At 42.3% G+C, this 21,678-nt stretch overlaps 1 protein-coding gene across 4 annotated transcripts in view; it reads right to left on the bottom strand.

The window, feature by feature from the left end:
* VAV3 (vav guanine nucleotide exchange factor 3) overlaps positions 1–20,916 on the bottom strand; it is a 256,738-nt gene extending 235,822 nt beyond the window's left edge. For all 4 annotated transcript variants that reach the window (XM_073642837.1, XM_073642839.1, XM_073642838.1 and 1 more), the window contains exon 1: positions 19,794–20,916. In XM_073642837.1, the coding sequence (XP_073498938.1) occupies positions 19,794–19,997 (204 nt within the window). In that variant the 5' untranslated portion in view covers positions 19,998–20,916. The remainder of the gene's footprint in view (positions 1–19,793) is intronic.
* Positions 20,917–21,678: the final 762 nt, after the last annotated feature.

Below are 21,678 nucleotides of genomic sequence, written 5' to 3'. Positions count from 1 at the left end.
AGAGGAGAGGGGGATTTCTCAGATGATTTTTATTGAAGCGTCTTCAGATGAATTAGGCGAGTGCTTCATTATCTGCTGCAGTCAGTAAGATAGGAAATGCCAAGCAAATCCTGCACAGAAGTTCAAGCTTTTTTCATTGGGTAAAATGTGTTTTTTTACTTTTTAAAGGTAAAGGAAAATAACCGTTTAGAGATGACTATCTAAAGAGGTTTTAAAGCTAACGGTCCCAACTTTAGATTATTTTCGGTGGAACAATTTTATGGCCAACAGCTATTTCCTTTGACTCACCCATACATATGAGCACTCGCTCTGCAGAGAGCTCCTGTGTGCTCTATAAGGGCGCAGACAGACGGCGGTATGTCTCGTGCGAGGATAGCATCGCAATCCTTGGACTGGCCCGGCACCTCTCCTGACCTGAGCCTGACGGATTGTTGTATTTATATGAAGCTCTCAGGCTCAGGTCAGAAGAAATGCCGGCCAGTCCGAGGATTGCGATGCTATCCTCGCACGAGAAATACGGCCGTCTGTCTGCGCCCTTAGAGAGCTGCTTCCAGACATTTCTGGTGGTGTCTTATCTCTGAGAAGAAAAAATGATTGGCCGTCTGATATCAGACATATCAGATCTTTCCGTCCACCAGGGGACAGTCAGGAGGCCTCCATCCACAATTGACCAGGAGTTCCCAACCTGTGGCTCAGGAACCACATGTGGCTCGGGCTCTCGGGCCCAAGATGTGTGGCTCGCGACTGTCTGCCAGCTTGGAGCATTAGCACCAGATCTAGCAACCAGCTATGAAGAGAAGGTCTCCAGATGGTGAGTAGTGAGTAGCCAGGTCTGGATGTGCATATACTAGATGGGTCTGGGGAGAGAAACCAATACTGTAAGCTGGAGATAGGATAATACTGATAGTTGGAGGGTGCTTAAAGCTGGACACGATAGTTTGGCGAGTGTGCCTGTGACATATTGGTTTGATATGCTATATATGTCTGATTGGCTCACTCACGCAATAGTGCATGTTCTCATTATCACACATGCAGACATTAGAGTGAACGTATGACCTGGCAACCTCATATAGTAACTAAGCCATGAGAACCCCAGTAACATAGGTGCAGGTTTATAACTCTGAATACGTAACACAACAATAACAAAAATAACGTTCCCGCTACATTATCTGTAAAGAGACCTTAGATAAGCGTAGATTGAATACATTAGGAAACAACAGTATGAAAAGCTGCTGCGATTCTCAAAGTCAAATTTTAAATGATTATTTGATTTGGCAGAAGAACAGCTATTTTATCAGAAAAATCTGCCACGAGTTTTGCGGGTAAAACACTTGTTCCTTCACAAAATCAAGTGACTGTTAAGCAATCACAAAGCGCTTTCCACAGCGGCAGAGCCACAGCCGCTACCAGATCGCTCAGTCTGCCCTCGCCCTCTTCTACAGACGGCTCTGACTCAGGCTGCCTGTGTTAGGACAACTCCTAATTTAGAGAAAAGACTGTCTAATTCATCCAGGTTCTCCAAAGTAAAATGCAGAAACTCTGATTGCTAAACCCTTTCATGTGATATACTCTTTTTACAAAGAAATGGCAAAAAAAACATAAATTAGTTCTACAATCAATTCATTGGATAATCTAAACCAGTGTTTCCCAAACCCCACTCTCAAGGACCCCCACAGGTCATGTTTTCAGGATCTCCTTAGTATTGCACAAGTGAGAGAATTCCTGATGCCTTGATGATACTTCAATCACCTGTGTGATACTAAGGAGATCCTGAAAACATGACCTGTGGGGGCCGTGAGGATGGGGTTTGGGAAACACTGATCTAAACCAAGTATCTAAGAGAAACTTTAAAACTTTGTAACAAGTGTATCTACAAAATGTCTAATTTGTGAGATTAATTTTACACACCCAGATCGGCTCCAGATGCTTTAAAGGGAATCTGTCACCAGGTTTTTGTTACCCCATCTGAGAGCAGTATAATGTAGAGACAGAGACCCTGATTCCAGCAATGTGTCACTTAATAGGCGGCAGTTTTGATAAAATTATGTTTTTTCCGCTGCAGATATAGCAGCTCTCTAAATGCTGAGCTCTGTATAACCCCGCCCACACCACTGATTGGCAGCTTTATGCCCATGTACAATGTACCCAGAAAGCTGCCAATCAGTGGTGGGGGCAGAGTTATACAGAGCTCATGAATATGGAGGACTACCTGACAGCAGGTTTACTAGTCCTCTAATGGTAATCTCCTGCTGATAAAACTGTGATATTATCAAAACTACACAAAGCAGCCCAGTAAATCACACATCACTGGAATCGGGGTCTGTCTACATTAAGTTGCCCAGATTATGTGGCAAAAACCTGGTGACAGATTCCCTTTAATAGATCTGTCATCAGGTTTCACAATACAAACTACATAGATCTCAGACCTGATGATACTGGTGCTTTTACAGTTAAAATCTATTTCAGAATGGCTGTATAATCCTGGAATATAATTGAGCATTTCTGAGTCCAGATTAAGATGTTCAAATAAATGTTCATGTTAATGTCAGGCAGGATAACGCTAATATCAGGCAGGATAACTCCAATATCAGGCAGGATAACTCCAATATCAGGCAGGATAATGCTAATATCAGTAAACAAAAAAAGACCCACATATTGTATACAAAGCGGAATAAGGGGCCGCTAAAACAATGCCGGGCCCAAGCCACAAAAAACCTACTCAAACAGCAAGATATCATAAAGGAGAAACATGAGTATTTATGGCATAAAATAGATTTTATTAGAAAATATTCTTTTTAAAATGCCAATAGTGTAAAGTACATGAAACAACAAGACATGGGAAAAATGGATCAGGTCAAGCGACACCATGTCCATACACAAGGGGCCCCAATATATCCAATGTGGATGACACAGGTAAATATATATGTGTATGAGTTACTATATCTGGGTAAGATTTAACAGCCTCAGTAGGAAGTATGTACCAACATTGGGGTTACAATAGAAATGAATAATACCCATAGAGACTCACAACAAGACAGGAGGGGGCCCGAGAGGTAGGGCAGGGTGTCACCGAGGGCTACAGAGGTAAAAGCGTTTCGCCTGAGAGCACAAGGGGCTTTCTCAAGAGGCGCCTCTGCGGCAGAGAAAACAGTGATTTTATCAAAACTGCAGCAAGCAGCCCAGTGAGTGACACATTGCTGGAATCAGGGTCTCTGTCTCTACAGTATACTGCTCTCAGATGTGGTAGCAAAAACCTGGTGATAGATTCCCTTTAAAGCATCTGGAGCCGATCGGGGTGTGTAAAATTAATCTCACAAATTAGGCATTTTGTAGATACACTTGTCACAAAGTTGTAAAGTTTCTCTTAGATATTTGGTTTAGGTTATCCAATGAAATGATTGCAGAACTTATTTATGTTTTTTTTTGCCATTTCTTTGTAAAAAGGGTTTATCACATGAAAGGGTTTAGCAATCAAAGTTTCTGCATTTTACTTCGGAGCAACTGGATGAATTAGACAGTCTTTTCTCTAAATTAGGAAATTGTCCCAACACAGGCATTTTGCCTGGGAACACATGGGGCTTTCTCGAGAGGCACCTCTTGAGAAAGCCCCTTGTGCTCCCAGGCGAAACGCATGTTGGGGCGCGACCTTTTACCTCTGTAGCCCTCGGTGACACCCTGCCCTACCTCTCGGGCCCCCTCCTGTCTTGTGGTGAGTCTCTATGGGTATTATTCATTTCTATTGTAACCCCAATGTTGGTACATACTTCCTACTGAGGCTGTTAAATCTTACCCAGATATAGTAACTCATACACATATATATTTACCTGTGTCATCCATATTGGATATATTGGGGCCCCTTGTGTATGGACATGATGTCGCTTGACCTAATCCATTTTTCCCATGTCTTGTTGTTTCTACTATGTATTTTACACTAATGTCATTTTAATGAGAATATTTTCTAATAAAATCTATTTTATGCCATAAATACTCATGTTTCTCCTTTATGATAACGCTAATATCAGGCAGGATAACTTTAATATCAGGCAGGATAACGCTAATATCAGACAGGATGACGCTAATATCAGACAGGATAACTCCAATATCAGGAAGGATAACTCCAATATCAGGCAGGATAACTCCAATATCAGGCAGGATAACTCCAATATCAGGCAGGATAACTCCAATATCAGGCAGGATAACTCCAATATCAGGCAGGATAACTTTAATATCAGGCAGGATAACTCCAATATCAGGCAGGATAACTCCAATATCAGACAGGATAACGCTAATATCAGGCAGGATAACTTTAATATCAGGCAGGATAACTCCAATATCAGACAGGATAATGCTAATATCAGACAGGATAACTCCAATATCAGGCAGGATAACTCCAATATCAGGCAGGATAACTTTAATATCAGGCAGGATAACTTTAATATCAGGCAGGATAACGCTAATATCAGGCAGGATAACTTTAATATGAGGCAGGATAATGTTAATATCAGGCAGGATAACTTTAATATCAGGCAGGATAACGCTAATATCAGGCAGGATAATGTTAATATCAGACAGGATAAAGCTAATATCAGTCAGGATAACTATAATATCAGGCAGGATAATGTTAACATCAGGCAGGATAATACTAATATCAGGCAGGATAATGTTAATATCAGGCAGGATAACGTTAATATCAGGCAGGATAACGTTAATAACAGGCAGGATAACGTTAATATCAGGCAGGATAACGTTAATAACAGGCAGGATAACATTAATATCAGGCAGGATAATATTAATAACAGGCAGGATAACGTTAATAACAGGCAGGATAATGTTAATATCAGGCAGGATAACGTTAATATCAGGCAGGATAGCGTTAATATCAGACAGGATAATGTTAATAACAGGCAGGATAACGTTAATAACAGGCAGGATAATGTTAATATCAGGCAGAATAATGTTAATATCAGGCAGGATAACGTTAATAACAGGCAGGATAATAACAGGCAGGATAACGTTAATAACAGGCAGGATAACATTAATATCAGGCAGGATAACGTTAATATCAGGCAGGATAACTAAGGACAATTTTCAGTGTTGAACCCTCTCGAAGTGCCAAAGAGTTTCACATGACCCCGTTTTACATTCTAGAGTTGGTACACCAATATTTAAATGCAATCTTTTCGCCCTCTATGATCACCAAAATACGGGACTATTTAGTAAATGGAGAGACACCCATCAAGCCATAACTTATGGGAATCTTCATAGTGAAATATGCCCTTGTGCTACAGAGAAAAGTGTCAAATTCATGGCTTAAGTCAGACTCTAAGAAAAAACTTGTGCCAGCAGATGGTAGGAAGTGATATGTTCCCACGTTCAGCACAATACAGGAAATGGAAAGACAATAGTTTCCCCTCCTGTAAGTCTAAGAATATATTCACTATAAGCAGGAGGTAGAGTGGAAACTAAATGTAAGGATACCACAATGTACACCGAGAGGGAAAGTAACAGAGCAGCACCTTAGTTTTTACTGGAAAGATTCATGAGAAAATTGTTCAGAAGTGAAGAAATAATCATCATGAGTTGTCGTTCGTTACATTCTTTTTTTTTCTCCCAACAAGCTACAGAAAAGCCCAAAAACGAGATGTCACACGGTAGAACATATAGAAGATCAATAGTCTTGTCATGCATATATGTGTTCAACCCCCCAAATATTTCTTATAGAAACGTTCTGCACCTATATATATGAAAAAGAGTATGGGCAAAAAGGCTCCTTAACACACTATGGCCCCGAGTAGAATTATGTACGGGGACTGGAGTAACACTTCAGGAGTAACAATAGTTGCCGCTTTTCATTAATTTGTTAGACAGGTGTAACCTCCCCCTGTCCCACCTCCATTTTGGCGGAGATACCAGTATGAAAATGCCATGAATGGCAAAACCCTGTGTTGCACAAAAATTTTGCAAACATTCTAAGTGTTTTACACGTTTTTGGGGGTAAACACTTTGATGAATCGGGGCCTTCGACCATCCATCAGCTACCACGTCCATATCAAGATGACTAACCACAAAAATCTGGCCTAATTTTTAAAGAAAATGTATCATGTGCCAAGCATTGCAAATAATTGTTCACATTTCTGCTACCAACCATAAAGCAAAAAAAGACTTCTCCTATTTGTCATGTATGGGCATTGCTATCGGAACTTTCCCAAAAGGAATAACACAAAAGGAATAAGTAAGAAATATCTGGATGGAACAATCTGATATAAAAGGACAGCAAATGATTTAAACAAAGATTTAATGGTGTTTAAAAAGATTTTTAAGACTGGAAGGGGTGTGCCTCCCAGCACCCCAATAAAGCAGCTGATTGTAGGTGCCGAGCACACTGATAGCTGCTCATTGTGCTGTGGTCGTGAATGATACTACATGCTTTTTTCCTTTACAAGCAGATAGGTGAGAGCTTGCAGTACCATTCACTATCCACTACACATGATCGATTGAGGTGCCAAGATTTGGATCTGCACTGATCTGACAATGATGACCTATAGGTCGTCAATATTAAAGTCCATATTAAAGTATTTTAAAGAGTCTACCCTATGGAGGTACTGTAGCAAAGTTGTTGCCACATTTCCATGCAGATTATATGTGATCACTGGGGGTTCCATTATTGTCCAAACCAGACAACCCCTTTAATTTCATCTCCCCTATTCAAATGCATATCAGCTTTCAAAATTGTCCTGGTTGTCTTTGGAAAGAGACAAAGATTTATCTCCACCTCACTGTCAGGCATGGGATGAAGCTTTATAGCTAGGATCCCATAATACACGACAGTCCGGTGATGGAAAACAGAAATCAGAAAATATTTATAGGTATGAACAGAGAAAATCCACGGAAGAGCTCAAGTACACACAAATAGGGTGTACATATATTTTGTGTGTAGCCATGTGTGCGTCGGTAAGGTACTGTAGTCTTCTCTACAATCACTGTTTCTTCATAATACGGCATGAAAGTTTATTCCTTATGAATGCTCAATTTGAGAAAAAAAAACATTTGTGCTCCTCCATATAAAATTGGAGGCACAGAGATATATTTTGGGTCCCATAGCAGTGTCGCTCAGTGTGTGGCTTGGAGTCATTGGGACCTAAGTGGTATATAGAGATCATACAGCTTAGATCAATATATCTACTAAGCATTGGAGAGAATTACCAACAGCGTAGTGAACCATAGTAACCATTTAGATTGCTTTCTTCATTTTCGAAAGTGGGTCTGAAGATGAAATATGGAGTTAATGAGTTTATTTCAAAAGTTTCACAAAGTTTATACTTTGGAATTACATGAAAACCAATAGAAAATTTATACCACGGTTGATCATTTGAATTTCATTTTAAGTCGTTTCATTGTCTCATCTTACATTTCGCATTGGGGGTTCTGCGTCAAAATCATCATAAAGGTTTATGAGGTTTGCAACTTCAAAGATGCTTTTATTTTTCCCCATTTGCTTTATTTGCACCTTATTTAAGTGAAATGCCGCCCCTCCCTCCATAAACTTTAAAATGTTGCATGTTGGTCTTCAACTGCGCAAAAATAAATTAGACAGACTGTGTGCTCTAATAGTCTACTACTAATAGAAAAATTCTGCGATATTTTGAAAAGTCAGAAATTATAAATCTGCCGAAAACTGGATAATGAAAACCACACCTACAATGTTAAGCAAACCTAAAAAATAATTAGGACTGAAAAAACTAGTGAAACTGGCACAAAAATAAAATATCTAAAATGCACACTTTTACTCCCCAAAAAAATAGGCAAAAAGAATGATGAATCAGCCTAAGGCTGTATTCACCTCAAGTTTTTCCCACACATCAATGGCCCCGTAGGATCTGAAAAATAGGATTCGGGCGTATCCACTGGTGGAGCCATTAATAAAGCAGGTGGAGGCACTTTGTGTTATTTCTAACCTCATTTTTGACAGTGGTCGTCTTTTTTGGGGCAGGCACAAAAATACAGTCAACCATGATTTTGGGTATATCTAAAAAAGACGGACACTACCAAAAATGTGGTCGTACAGGAGACAAAGTGACTGTCTGCTTCAATAAAGTCAAAGGCCCCATTGGCAGATCCACCTGAATCCCATCTTTGAGGGCTCCAAATGGAAGTGTAGACCGAGCCACTGATGTGTGGCAAAAACATGACGTGAACCCGGTCTTAGTGTCAAACATGCCTCCTACAACAATAGGGGGCTAAGTTTCTGAGACCTTGCTCGGTATCAAGAGGAAACCTTATGGCTGGGATGGTGGTGTTTGGTCATGGAAGGCAGAGTTTGAGCGGTAGAAGCAGGACAAGTCATCACGAGAGGTGGTGACTTCTCCTTCAATGGACGTCTTCAAACAGAGGCTGGACAGACATCTGTCGGAGATGGTTTGGTGACTCCTGCATTGAGCAGGGGGTTGGACACGATGACTCTGGAGGTCCCTTCCAACTCTAACATTGTATGATTCTATGATCAGCACAGTCATAATATAAAGAGAAAACCTTTGTAATGGCTGGAAACAAAGTGATCTGTTCAAGAACATAAATCCTTTAAATCCTAGCAAGCAGACATGTAACTTTGCTTTGTCCACGATAATATAAATTGAGAATAATTATAATTAACACTTATAAAACCACACTCTAATTCTGACGATGCAAGAATTTGCTTCCTGTATGTTACCAATTATATTGCACTTAGGTTTTATTACAGACTACATCCACGGTATGCAATAAATTCAGGGTGTGTTCTCTCTCATCCTTTAGTTTAATTAATGATGTTTTCTTTAGAAAGGAATGTCTTCTTGTAAAGTAGAAATAAAAGTTACATGCGTCAATAATCAGAAACGGTGCAGGTAACATGAAATTAATCAAAGTGTTAAGTCTATAGATTCAGACGTAACCTGAGCTCCCAGGATCTCACAACAGGTATATAACGTATTCAGTAAAGCGACCTCACACATGATGCGAATGGAATAGATTGCGTTACCAATAATATAGGAGGGAATTGCTGTTCATGCAATTGTCTGCTTTTTATGTACCATAATTCAATCAACGAAATGGAAAATTCAACTATTCATAAATCAGCAAATGCTTTACTAAAGGCATTATGGTACCCTGCTACTCCAGAAATATCCTGTAAGGCCAAGTTCACACTTAGGCCCCGATTCATCTGGTGTAAAACACTTTCACAAGTCACAAAAATGTTGTGCAACTCGGGATTGTGCCAAAAATTTGCAACTTTTGGCACTTTCGTGCCAGTTATGCCCAGCCCCGCCAATTTTTGGGGGGCATGATATCACCACTCGTCTAATGTATGACGAGCTACAACATGCCTTATGCCAGAAATCTTACTCCAGTCCCTGATTGGAATAGGATTCATGGTGAGGCATACAGAGGTGAGCCTTCAGCATGTCCTCTGATCAACATAGGGTTTTTAATGCAATTTTGATGCAAACGGTGGCGAGAAGAACGCAGTGTAAATTACACATGTTTTGTATGCATTTTTTATGTGCTTTAATGAGAATTTTCTTTTGTGCGTTTTTTTGGTGCTAAGCCATTTTGATCTCAATGGGGAAAAATGTAGTAAAAACACTGAAAGAAATGATGTGCTGTGTTTTTTAGAAAACATAACACAGGTAAAGAAATAAAAGCACTGTGTGAATGAGATTTTAGAAGTCTCATTCATTTTGCTGTTACTGTAAAATGCTGCATTTTTTTCTGCACTAAAAATGTGCATAAAAAACAAGCCCTAAGGTTCCCCTGTTTTTTTTTTTGTTTGCTACAATTCCTTTAAAGAAGTTTTCCTCTACTCGGAGAACCCTTTCTAAATCCTTATGTTTTCACCTTGTAAAATAATAACACTTATACTCGCCTCCTCGATCCCTGGGAGAGTCAGTGCCGACAACACTGGAACGGCGCCGGCACCGGAGGTGAGTATATGGCCATAGAAGCACTATCAGTATTCGGTCAGTATTTTTTCTCAGGAGTGGGAGCCAAATCCAGGTGAGGAACAATCAGAGAAAAGGTATAATAGAAACAAGTCACCAATTCTGTATTTATCACCCACTCCTGGATTTGGCTCCCACTCCTGAGAAAAATACTGATCGAATACTGACCAAACACTGATAGTGGGGCCATGGCCTAAGTATTTTAAAACAGGTAAACACAGGGATTGAGAAGGGGTTGTCCGAGTATTGGACAACCCCTTTAAATTGTAAAATTGCCATTTTTATTCACACATGCATTTTTTTCTAAGCAAGTTCTTTTTTTTCTACAGCGAAAACTACTGGGAAGCACATGAAAAAATAACACGTGTACAGCCTGCCCTAATTAAAAAATAAGCACCAATGATCCAACTAAAACACCAAATGGTGAGAAAAAATGTACCACAGAATGCCGTAAAGTTCTGAAAATAAAATGACGTTCATCCGGAAAGACACAGTGTAGGTAACTCCTTGATACTTTTATTCCAGAAAACAGGTGTATAAAATTAGCCAATTTTTGCGCAAAGTTTTTTTTCACAATTTTTTGCAACTTTTGCCTTTGTACGTCAGTTCCACTACGTTTCAAAAATGGGGGGAGCGTAGTGAAAAGATCATGGCTAATGGTGGACAGGCAAATTTATTGTAATTTATGCTAGAAAGTGGAGAAAATTGTACTAGAAACCTATTGCACCCTATAGGTGAAGTACTCTTTGGTGCTAAATTCATTAAAGAGGTTGTCCACTACTTTTACATTGATGCCCCATCTGTAGGATAGAGCATCAATGTCTGATCGGCCAGGGTCCCGCACCTGGCACCCCCGCCGATCAGCTGTTATCGGTGTTGGCGGCCGCTGGCCAGAAGTGCTTGCTTGCGGAGCTTAATTCAATGGGGGGCGGATGTGCAGCACCACGCGGCGGGCACTACAACTAGACGGCCAAGCTCCGCAAGTAAGCACCTCCAGGCAACCTATATTTGGATAAAAAAATCCAAAACCACTTGCAACAATATAAAACAACAGATTTTTATTGAAAAAATTATTAAAACACAAATAACAATTCTACAAAAGGTGAAAAAGGGATTCAAGAAATTGTGGATACACGTGGTCTAGGATGTGATCCTATTGTGATGTAGTATGTAGGGTCACAAAAAGAAGAGTGCCATGAAGATAAATGGCACCCAGGTCTCCCACCTATTAAAAAGTGGGAGGATTTTCAGCAGAAAAGGGAAACTTGAAAAAATAATAACTCATCATATATAAACATGTATGTGTTTGAGTATGGCTAAATTAAGTAGAGGGACAAGTGTCTTCAGACCTTAGAGTATACATGTGTATACAATATAAGTTACACCAGAGCAATGCCCTATATCCATGAGAAGGAAAGATCATTAACTATCAGAGCTTACCCATTTGTAGTCCTGCTATACCCAGACTACCGCCACAGCATACACCCCGACGTGCGTTTCGCACTCTGATGGGCTTTCTCAGGGGGAGTATCTTGGCACCCCCCGCCGATCAGCTGATATCGCTGTTGGCAGCCGCCGGCCAGAAGTGCTTGCTTGCGGAGCTTGATTTAATGGGGGGCGGATGTGCAGTACCACGCGGCAGGCACTATAACTATAACGGCCAAGCTCCGCAAGTAAGCATCTCCAGCTGCCGCCGGCACCGATAACAGCTGATCAGCGGGGGTGTCGGGTGAGGGACCCCAGCCGATCAGACATTGATGCTCTATCCTACGGATTGGGCATCGATGTAAAAGTAGCAGAAAACTTCTTTAAGCTGGTGCTTCTCTTGAATTTTGTGCATCTTGAGGCCCCCATACATATTAGACTAACGTCAGCCGAACCCACTGATATTGGTCTCATCAGACAGTCTAATGTATATAGGGCTCCCGACTCTAAGGCCATGTGCACACATTCAGTATTTTACATCAGTATTTGTAAGTCCAAACGAGGAGTGGGTGATAAATACAGAAGTGGTGACGTGTTTCTATTATACTTTTCCTCTGATTGTTCCACTCCTGGTTTTGGATTACAAATACTGAGGTAAAATACTGACCAAATACTGAACGTGTGAACGTGGCCTAAGGGTCATGCATGTCTGATTTTGGACTGCCGATCCTTTTGTTTTCGGGGAGATAAGCTGCCACCAGCGTCTCTCTCTCCAGCAGTGTCTCTCTCATAGAGAGCACAGGAACACTCGCTCCTGTGTATGGGGGAGTCAGAAAGGATCGTCTTCGCCTGAACCATCGTTCCATCAAGTATTGGGACCGTTGCTCTGCCGTGCTTTTTCTAAGACTGTCAGATGGAAAGCCATTGTGATGAATATGCCCGAATGTATGAAACCACCCATAAGGCTGGAGATTCAAAACCATTTATAAGGAAAAATGTCTTTCTTTCCCATAGCAACCAATCACAGTGCAACTTCCATTTTATCACACCAGTTTTAAGAAATGAAAGCTGAGCTCTCATTGGTTGCTACGGGCAACTAAAGAAGTTTTTTAGTCCACTTTGATTAATCGGTCCTAAGTTCTTTACCAGAAAATAGAGCGCAGCAAGCCGAGCCTTTACTACAAAGCAAAATGGTGGAACCGCAAACCTGAACATTAATAAAAAGTGACTTGTCCTCTAATGGCTTTCTGCAAAGTCTATGACAAAACACAAGGTTAAATTCAGTCACACAAACCACTTCCTACAATTTACTGTACACGGAGGCTTCCTCGGCCTGCTATCATTCTTACCCTACAGGCCTAATAGCAATATAATGGCTCCGTTCACTGCTGCATGACGGCTGAAAGAAGACTCAGACTTCTTTTTTTTTTCTTGAGTCATATTCTAAAAGAAATTAGACAAGTGAAATGAATGTGCTACTTATATAATGCTGAAGTTATGGCCCCGGCTGCACACACAAGCAGCAATGACGGCGAGCATATACGACACCATTACACCATGGTCAAACCCAGACTGTCCGAACCAGACCGCTAAACCCTGGCTCATGGCTCTGAACCATTCACATAATCCAACAGGTTATCTCACAATGGCACCTGTCAATAGGTGGGAGATAACAGGCAGCAAATCACCGTGCTCCAAGTGTTTGTGCTGGAAGCAGGAAAAATGGGCAAGTGTGACGATCAAATTGTGACGGCAGACCTAATGAGTCAGAGAATTTCCAAAATGGTGCTTCTTGTGGGATGTTCCTGGTATTTGGTGGTTAGTATGAAACAAAAATGTTTCAAGGAAGGAAAATTAGTGAACCAGCTATAGGGTCGTGGGTAGGGATGTGTGGACCCATGGACATTCGGGTTCTGGTACCGAACCTGAACTTTATTCCAAAGTTCGGTACGGGTACCAGAACTGTACCCAAACTTGAACCCTACCCCATTGAAAACAATGGGGACCCAAACTTTTGAGCTGGAAAATTCTCTCTCTCCCCAGAACTTCAAACATTACAACGGAACAATCCCCAAGCTTTTAAGTTTGGGTTCACTCATCTCTACTCATGAGTAGAGTTTGTGCAAATAGATTCACAGGACCAAATCACTGTGGCCGTTGGACAGGAGCCCTGAGAAATGCCGAAATGCCACCTACTTCCGGGCATCCGCAGCTCTTCTTGCGATTAGCCAGCCTGTTGAGACTTTTGTATCCCATGTGATGTCCCATGTGATGACAAATTAAAGCTGCACTGTGAAAAGCTACAAGATGTACATATTGAATATTGAAATTGCAACTGCATTACTGCTGTAGAAAACATGTTGAAAAATGAAGGTACTTAGTGTACAAATTGGCCAATTCGTGTGAGCCCAACAACCAGTAACAAGGCGTGCCCCTTTGTTGGGACCCTAAACCTGACATGATGCCTCTCCCAGGCTATAAGACTACAATTATATGGTCAGGTAGGATCAAGGTCAATTTAAAAAAGCCATAGGCTGATGGGAGGAGGAGTGCTCAGTCAGAGAGTGTGTACTACAAATATCAAAAAACTGACCGGCAAGTGTGAACCGGTGCAAACTAGATATGGACCAGGATGTCCTATGGTAAGATACAGAAAGGATATAAAATGCTAATGTCCTGGTGTCGGATATTACAGGACACCTTCCTGTGATATCTGGCACCATTGGGTGGACAAGCCAGAATGGGAAAAATCAAGTAGGAAAATAGGCAATCTCCTGAATTTGTCTATAATTGATAATATGCTGATTTTTCTTATCTGTCTTGTGAGTACAATAATATCAGGGCGCAGATTAATCCTGGCGCTGTGGTGCTTCACGATTGTGGGAAGTGGTTCTGTTCTTTGTTTCACCTTATAGGAAAGAAGGAGGACAATCAAGCTGGCAGGTCCATTGAGACAGCGAAGCAGTGATTACCCAGTTCTTGTTATAATCAACAAAAGAGTTGACTCCTGTCGCTGCCTGATAGGACCCTTCCAATAAGTGTGAACCTACACAAAACCGGAATATGCGTATGACTGTGCAGCATTATTTCACACGCTGTGGATGATGATCAATTTCAGGTTCTGTATTCTGCTGAATGTGGATCAGATTTTGGAAAATCTCACCCACCATGCTGGCGTTGGAGTTTGCAGCACATTTTCCACTCAAAAAAAAATCTGGATGGAAATTCTGCTGCACATTCACCCAGTGTGAATGCACCATTTATACCATTTTCCTATTTTCATTTCTCTTTAAATCTTTTCCAAATGTTTATTGCTAATAAACCCTATTATGAGCAGCTCTGTCTTTCCTTGTACTGCCCCCATCAGCCATGCGAGCAGCAGACAGCTACTCATCTGTGGCATCCTCCAGCCTCTGTATGACCCACCGCCCACCGAACGGAAACAGAGCTGATCAGCCGCACATGGGGATGCTTCTTACATCTGCCAGTGGTATCATCATCTATATGTGCGATCATAAACAATGGCTACAGATAATTCCCCACTAACCTTCAGTCTCAGTTATGTCTGTTTCCTGGACAGTCGGGTTACTTGATATCCATTAGCTCCATATGATCTACACACCACTTTACATTACAGAAAAGCTGGGTGTCACCATAAAAACAAGCTATTCTCGAGGCCATATTGGTAGCCACCCAACTTTCCTATATAAAAACATATAAATGACTTATGCATATAACACATGTATCTGTAAATGCTATAATTAGACACTCGGCATAATCAGTACTGTCATATTATAACCTGTGAATACGAGGTGCAAATTACTATAATCTGCAGATTCCTATATGAAAATCATATATATATAAAATGTATGTATTCAGCTGACAGCTATGACCACACGGATCCTCATCATTGCCGCTCACTACAGTGACTTCATTATATTCGGCATCAGTAAACACTGACACTAGATCATTATTAGCCGGCCGGACGCACACTTCCAGCATTCACTGTCTATACACTGTTATTACAAGATACAAAACAGATGCAAATGATATGTTGTAGCCACAAAAGAACATTGTACTACAATACGGGGAAGAAAAGACTTACCATAAGAGGCAAAGTACAAGAAATAAGGATGTACATATACAGTGCATTGTGAAAGTATTTGCCCCCCTTGAACTTTTCTACCTTTTGCCACATTTCTGGCTTCAAACATAAAGATATAAAATTCTAATTTTTGGGGGAAGAATCAACAACAACTGGGACACAATCGTGAAGTGGAACAAAATTTATAGGATATTTTATACTTTTTTAACAAATCAAAAACTGAAAAGTGGGGCGAGCAATATTATTCGGCCCCTTTACTTTCAGTGCAGAAGTTCAGTGAGGATCTCTGAATGATCCAATGTTGTCCGAAATGACTGGCAATGATAAATAGAATCCACCTGTGTGTAATCAAGTCTCCGTATAAATGCACCTGCTCTGTGATAGTCTCAAGGTTCTGTTTCAAGTGCAGAGAGCATCATGAAGACCAAGGAACACACCAGGCAGGTCCAAGATACTGTTGTGGCGAAGTTTAAAGCCGGATTTGGATACAAAAAGATTTCCCAAGTTTTAAACATCTCAAGGAGCAGTGTGCAAGCGGTCATATTGAAATGGAAGGAGTATCAGACCACTGCAAATCTACCAAGACCCGGCCGTCCCTCTAAACTTTCATCTCGAACATGGAGACGACTGATCAGAGATGTAGCCAAAAGGCCCATGATCACTCTGGATGAACTGCAGAGATCTACAGCTGAGGTGGGAAAGTCAGGTGGGAGAGTCTGTCCATAGGACAACAAGCAGTCGTACACTGCACAAATCTGGCCTTTATGGAAGAGTGGCAAGAAGAAAGCCATTTTTCAAAGATATCCATAAAAAGTCTCGTTTGAAGTTTGCCACAAGCCACCTGGGAGACACACCAAACATGTGGAATAAGGTGCTCTGCTCAGATGAAACCAAAATCTAACTTTTTGGCCACAATGCAAAACGATATGTTTGGCGTAAAAGCAACACAGCTCAGCCCCCTCAAAACACCATCCCCACTGTCAAACATGGTGGTGGCAGCATCATGGTTTGAGCCTGATTTTCTTCAGCAGGGACAGGGAAGATTGTTAAAATTGATGGTAAGATGGACGGAGCCAAATACAGGACCATTCTGGAAGAACACCTGTTGGAGTCTGCAAAAGACCTGAGACTGGGACGGAGATTTATCTTCCAACAAGACAATGATCCCAAACATAAAGCAAAATCTACAATGGAATAGTTCAAAAATAAACGTATCCAGGTGTTAGAATGGCCAAGTCAAAGTCCAGACCAGAATCCAATCGAGAATCTGTGGAAAGAGCTGAAAATTGCTGTTCACAAACGCCCTCCATCCAACCTTAATGAGCTTGAGATGTTTTGCAAGGAAAAATGGGCAAGAATTTTAGCCTCTCGATGTGCAAAACTGATTGAGACATACCCCAAGCGACTTGCAGCTATAATCGCAGCAAAAGGTAGCGCTACAAAGTATTAACTCAAGGGGGCCGAATAATATTGCTCGCCCCACTTTTCAGTTTTTAATTTGTTAAAAAAGTTTAAAATATCCAATAAATTTCATTCCACTTCACGATTGTGTCCCACTTGTTGTTGATTCTTCCCCAAAAAAATAGAATTTTATATCTTTATGTTTGAAGCCAGAAATGTGGCAAAAGGTAGAAAAGTTCAAGGGGGCCAAATACTTTCACAATGCACTGTAGGAAAACTCTGCTCCTAAGGTTCTCCATTGTTGTCTTTGATTGAGATGTTGCTTTGTAGAAGAAAAGTGACTATGGAGGATCGTCTCAGTATTGTTATTCGCCTGACTTCTGGGTTGGCGGAGTGCAGATGATGGATTGGGGGGCAGTGGCAAGTTTTGTCACATTGCCGGAATCTATTTCACTACATAATACCATATAGATATAGAAAAGATTCATGTATGAATATCAACAGGTATTAGATAGTTTTCACCAGAAAAGAATTCAGCTACTCATTCCAAATGGTTTAAAGGGGCTGTCCGGGCAGAAATGAAAAGTCTATGTGACTGCAGACTGCTAAATTGTGGCAATGTGGGACACACACACTGTCACAACTCCCCTGTGTGCAGGTGGGCGATTGCGTGATGCGGGATGACTAGTCTCACGCGGCTTCCCTCAATAGAAGATAATTCAGAGACACGCTGGAGTCTACTTGGGGAATCCTGATATTATGCACATTGCACACTGACACAATTTGGCAATCTGCAGTGAGAGTGGTTGTAGATTATTCTTTTTAGCCTAGGACAACCCCTTTGAGTGAAAAAAAGCATCTGAGATACCGTTGGGACTCCATTGCAGACTCTGCCACATTTGGTGGAAAAAATAGTGCTGCATACAGCACTAATATTCCCGTAAAGACTTAGGACACCTCTGCAAAATCCAACAACCCTATTAAAAATCAATGTGCCTGTGAACGTTAACGGTGTCCATTGTATAGCACCACACCCCAATGGAGATGAGGACAGAGTCTTGGGCCTGGACACACTACATTGGACACTTACATTAGAATTGTATCAATGGGTACCTTCATATGTAACAAATGTATGCTGCATAAATCTAATACACTAACACATACCACCTTGATGGAGACAAAAATGACACATTTTGGTGTCGGGTGTAGGAATAGTATAGATATATTTATAATACACCCCAGGAAGCTTTCCCAACCCATACTACAAATATAGGGCTTGCACGAAGTCTGCATATACTGTAGTCTTCTTTGACCAAGGAGAAAGAAAATGTGGCGGTAGTATACCCACAGTGTACCCAAAGTCGGCATTAATGTTAACCCATAGGGTGAGTCTATCTCTTGTAGGCAAATTTATGGTTTGTCTCTAACGATCTCCCAAAGAGCCAAGAATCCTCACAGATCGCCATAGTCTACAGAAGAGGTCCCCAACCTTTCTGACCTGGAGAGCCACATCCAGCTCCTGCCCCCTCACAGTAGTGACAACCATATCCCCCATTACTGGTATAATGACAGCCAAAGCTTTTTCATTGAAATCACACCGAGTCAGTATTACCCCCATTCAGGTGTGCTCTTCTGTGCAGGGCTACACACAAAAGTCACCAGATAGTCAAGAGCCACACATCATGGGCTGTCGAGCTACAGGTTGGGGACCTCTCGTCTACAGAAACTGATTGTCATAGAGCACAGTTTGGCGCAGCAAAATCACACAGCGGTCAGAGTGAAAGCTTTTTTAACAGTGGGAAGACATGCTAAAAAAAAAAGCTTTCATGATATATAAACTTTAATCTGTCCCTTTTTTAACTGTATGTATTTTCTCCTGTTGTTTTTTTTTATTCGCCATTGTGAGCCGCATTTTGGGGTTTCCAGATGTTTGCGGCTGATTTAGCAAGTGCAACTTTTTTTTAAAAAGTCACTACATTTTTGCACACATGTACTCCAGTCCACCCCGGAGTGATTTTATATACGTCTGGAATTTTTGCTCAAATTTTCCATCACTTAGTGGAACATGTGACTTTTTGATCAAAAACATCTCAAGAAAGGTTGAAGCCAAAAAATAAAGAGTATTTTTGATTTTGCCCAAAATTCATGAACCATGTGCGGTATTTTGAAGAACATGGTGCAAAAAAGGCAAGTGAACACTACAAGACAAAAAAAGAGAAACGAAAGAAAAACAAATAATGAATCGGGCCCAAAGTCTCCAATTACTGGAGTAGATGTCACAGATCACTACACAGTAACGTTTCATGGTAGCAACTGGGACAACATGGCAGCACTATGGCCATACACTGCTTGGCGCCACAACCATACCCGGCCCAACAAGGACCAGCGGTGAGAGTTGGTGCAGGACCAGAGTGCCATAAGACTACATAATAGGTGGTTGGTGCACATGTTGGACAGCTCCTATGGATGAGCAGTATGGCGGCTCCACGGGGCCATAAGGACACACATTTGTATCTGATCAGGGCAACACTTGCAGATCTTTCCCGTGTTTGCATGAGTTACCGGCAGATAGCTGAACTTTACTGACACTTCAGAAACAAGTTTTGCCTTGTCATATACCCTGCAAGATAACAATGGATGCCCACGAATGTCAACAGGAGCATGAGTCTCTCTACATTTAGACGTTTTCTGAGCCAAGTTACCCCAAGTTAATGAAATATGCCCCCAGACTGTGTGCCATATTAGATTGTGAGCCCCTTAGGACAGATGTGAGACTGCTCTATATACAGCGCCACAGAACATGTTGGTGTTATAGAATGTAGAGTTTTAGCAGGATCCCATCCTAGGAATAAGCAGTAGTGGGTGATGGCAGGTGGGCACTTACTGACCTGGGACATCTGTGGCCGAAGATTAATGTCCTTCAGATTGACACAGCTGGGCTGCAGGTTCTTGAGCAGCTGGCACAGCAGGACCCCATCCCGAAGGGTCTGGGCCAGATCGAATACCTGCGCAGTGTCCCATGTTACCCGATGGTTGGGTGGCAGCACCCTGCACCTGATCAGCCACTGGGCACACTGTCTCCAAGGCTCCATTGGTGCAGGTGGAATAACAAAAAGTGCAAGTGCAAAACTAAGATAGGAGGAAAGTAATAGGGGGCAGGTGAGGACCGATCACAGCTCTGCCAGCCTCATCCTGGGCAGCAGAAGTTCAGTTCTGAGGAGTGTGGAGAGATGCAGGGTGCAGATCCTGAGTGCAGGGTCACAGCAGCCTCCTGTGCAGTGCAGGGTGCAGATCCTGAGTGCAGGGACACAGCAGCCTCCTGTGCAGTGCAGGGTGCAGGTCCTGAGTGCAGGGTCACAGCAGCCTCCTGTGCAGTGCAGGGTGCAGGTCCTGAGTGCAGGGTCACAGCCTCCTGTGCAGTGCAGGGTGCAGATCCTGAGTGCAGGGTCACAGCAGTCTCCTGTGCAATGCAGGGTGCAGATCCTGAGTGCAGGGTCACAGCAGCCTCCTGTGCTGTTCAGGGTGCAGGTCCCGAGTGCAGGGTCACAGCAGCCTCCTGTGCTGTTCAGGGTGCAGGTCCTGAGTGCAGGGTCACAGCAGCCTCCTGTGCTGTTCAGGGTGCAGGTCCTGAGTGCAGGGTCACAGCAGCCTCCTGTGCTGTTCAGGGTGCAGGTCCTGAGTGCAGGGTCACAGCAGCCTCCTGTGCTGTTCAGGGTGCAGGTCCTGAGTGCAGGGTCACAGCAGCCTCCTGTGCTGTGCAGGGCGCAGGCTGATGGGTGGAGGTGTCTCCTCATCTGGGCTCCTCTTCATGGTGGGGGACATGAGATCCTTCACTGTGCAGCAGCTGATGGAGGAGTCACTCAGCGCTTCTTCTTCCTCGGGGTCACTGGCTGCTCAGTAATCGCAGCAGCGCCCGGCGCCACCCTCAGCCTCGGCTGCCTCTGCTGTCTCTGCCACCAGTCCGGTCGCCTCTCCAGCTCTGCCTTGGGCTGCAGCTCGTCTGTCACGCATGCGCAGTGCAGGGCATGTGGATGTGACACTACCTGCTGTCATTGCACAGGAGGAGGAGGAGGGGAGCGCTGATACTAGATGCTTGTGGCATGGGAGGACGGGTGTGTGGTGCCAGGGAGCTGGAGTCTAAGCCTGAACTGCAAACCTGGGAAATACAGAGCTGGCACAATCCCTGGATCTATGTGAGAGGTGAACATGGCTTGGCACACGTTATTCTATACAGTCAATCTTCAAGGGCTGATAACAGGGAACAACAGATTGTATTAGTGGACAAGCTTTTCTACAAGTTTTTTTGGGGGAATTTTCCATGTCCTATAGAGAAGAATGAATTTAGAAAATAAACACAATGGACCATGAAAACAGATAAGAAGATTTTCAGCTAAGAGTTTGTTGCAACAAAAAAAAAAAAAACATGTCAAACCACCCCTCCGGCTGCGTTCATACTTTGCTTTTTTGCTGCAATCATTGACCGCCATTAGGTGGCTTATTCGGACGTGTCATTACTTTAACCAATAACGCAGCACTTTACAGATCAGGGGCTACGTGTACAAATTATATGGGACATCACGAACGCAGAATTCAACTATTCAAACACAAAGATTAAGGGCCCTGCTAAGGAGCTCACAATCTAAAAGGACACAGGGGAGACGCCAAAGGTGAAAAAGGGCTTGTGGTGTAAGATCCAGTCTTTTTTAATAAATGAAAAAAAAAAGAAAGCACATTTTTTCCATTAAAATCACAGACAACCTTGGACCCTATTAA

Source organism: Phyllobates terribilis, unplaced genomic scaffold, assembly GCF_046119375.1.
Source record: "Phyllobates terribilis strain yellow unplaced genomic scaffold, ASM4611937v1 Scaffold_8__6_contigs__length_399053987, whole genome shotgun sequence".
Lineage (NCBI taxonomy): Eukaryota > Metazoa > Chordata > Amphibia > Anura > Dendrobatidae > Phyllobates > Phyllobates terribilis.
The sequence above is the reverse complement of the archived record's forward strand: the minus strand, read 5'-3'. Positions and strand labels throughout refer to the sequence as shown.